This window comes from Gopherus flavomarginatus (assembly GCF_025201925.1).
Source record: "Gopherus flavomarginatus isolate rGopFla2 chromosome 11 unlocalized genomic scaffold, rGopFla2.mat.asm SUPER_11_unloc_1, whole genome shotgun sequence".
Lineage (NCBI taxonomy): Eukaryota > Metazoa > Chordata > Testudines > Testudinidae > Gopherus > Gopherus flavomarginatus.
The window spans coordinates 1,357,692-1,359,237 of record NW_026114602.1 but is presented as its reverse complement, the minus strand read 5'-3'; the positions used below and the strand labels follow the sequence as shown (position 1 = coordinate 1,359,237).

The 1,546-nt window shown below is 43.4% G+C and overlaps 1 protein-coding gene across 1 annotated transcript; it reads right to left on the bottom strand.

The window, feature by feature from the left end:
* Positions 1-261: 261 nt before the first annotated feature.
* LOC127040893 (olfactory receptor 12-like) lies at positions 262-1,218 on the bottom strand. Its single transcript, XM_050935444.1, has one exon. It carries the CDS (start codon positions 1,216-1,218, stop codon positions 262-264), a length of 957 nt encoding a protein of 318 aa, XP_050791401.1.
* Between the last annotated feature and the right edge of the window lie 328 nt (positions 1,219-1,546).

Sequence of the window (1,546 nt, the reverse complement as noted above, 5' to 3'; positions counted from 1 at the left end):
CACAAACACACATACAAAACTATTTCTCCCCAAGATTCAAGGGTGTTTGGATACAGATTTCTAGACCAATGCATTTCTAAGGGAAATGTAAAAAATAACATAAACACATGGAGGATTTATTTATTACATTTTTTTTCTAGTGGCACAGGACAGTGTTTGATGATAAATAGATAGATAGATAGATAGATTAGATTAAATGTTGAACAATAAATCCTTCCAATATACCAAGGGATTATTTAGTTCAATGTTCATAGAAAAGGTTCATTTCAAAACCATTATGCAGCCTATGGTTCTTCTCAAAGCTTCTTTAACATCTTTGTTCCTTAGGCTGTAGATGAAGGGATTCAACATGGGGATGACGAGGGTGTAAAATACAGACACCACTTTACCCTGATCTGGGGAGGATAATGAATTGGGCTGGGCATACATGAAGGAAACAGTCCCGTATAATAAACTCACAACCACTATGTGGGAGGTGCAGGTGGAGAAGGTCTTGTGCCTGCCCGTGGCACAGCGAGTCTGGAGGACAGCAGAGATGATATAGACATAAGAGACAAGAATGATCAGGGCAGTGCTCATTATGATGAGGCCACATAAAGGAAACAGCATCATTTGATTGATGTATGTGTCGGTGCATGAGAGGGTTAGCAGGGCTGGAACATCACAGAAGAAGTGATTGATCTCATTAAAGCCGCAGAAGCGCAGAGTAAAGGTGAAGCTGGTTTGCACCATGGCGTTCACGCTGCCACAGAGATAGGACCCCGCCACCAGCTGAATGCAGACGGGCTTAGACATGGCGATGGGATACAGGAGCGGGTTGCATATGGCGGTGTATCGATCATATGCCATGGCCGACAGAATGAATGCCTCAGTAGTGGCAAAAAGAGAGAAGAAGAATAATTGGGTGGCACATCCCCTGTAGGAAATGGTTTTGGCATCTGTTAGGAAGCTCGCCATGGCTCTGGGGGCAATGACGGAGGAGGAGCAGAGGTCTAAGAGTGACAGGTTCATGAGGAGGAAGTACATGGGGGTGTGAAGGCGAGAGTCGTCTGTAATGATGAGGACCAGGATGGTGTTCCCTAGCACAGTTATTGTGTAAATCACCAGGAACATCATAAAAGGGACCACCTGGAGCCCTGGACCTCTTCCAAACCCCAGCAGGATAAATTCTGTCACTTCAGTGTGGTTCACATCTCTCCCTGGCTCCGCCGCTGACATTTCCTTTGGAAAAGTGATGAGATAATAGATTAAAGAAGAACTGAAGGTGCTAGATAGATTGTAGCAGGCTAGAGGTGTGTTTCGGTTCATTCTCATTGAAGTCCAGCACAAGATTCCCATTGGTTTTATTAGCATGGGCAGAAACTTTGGAAAGCTAGTTACATGTATACGGAACGAATCTTGAGACATGCTGACCTTTTTGCAGTAAAGTACAAATGTATTACATTTCTCATGTAATAATGATTTGTGAGAGTGGACTTAGATAGTGCAAAATTATGATAATCTTGTAACCCACATGGATACCCTGTCTCATTGAAACCCATGATAC

Coding starts and splice junctions, on each gene's coding strand:
- LOC127040893 (XM_050935444.1), bottom strand. CDS start 1,218: ATGTCAGCGGCGGAGCCAGGGAGAGATGTGAACCACACTGAAGTGACA.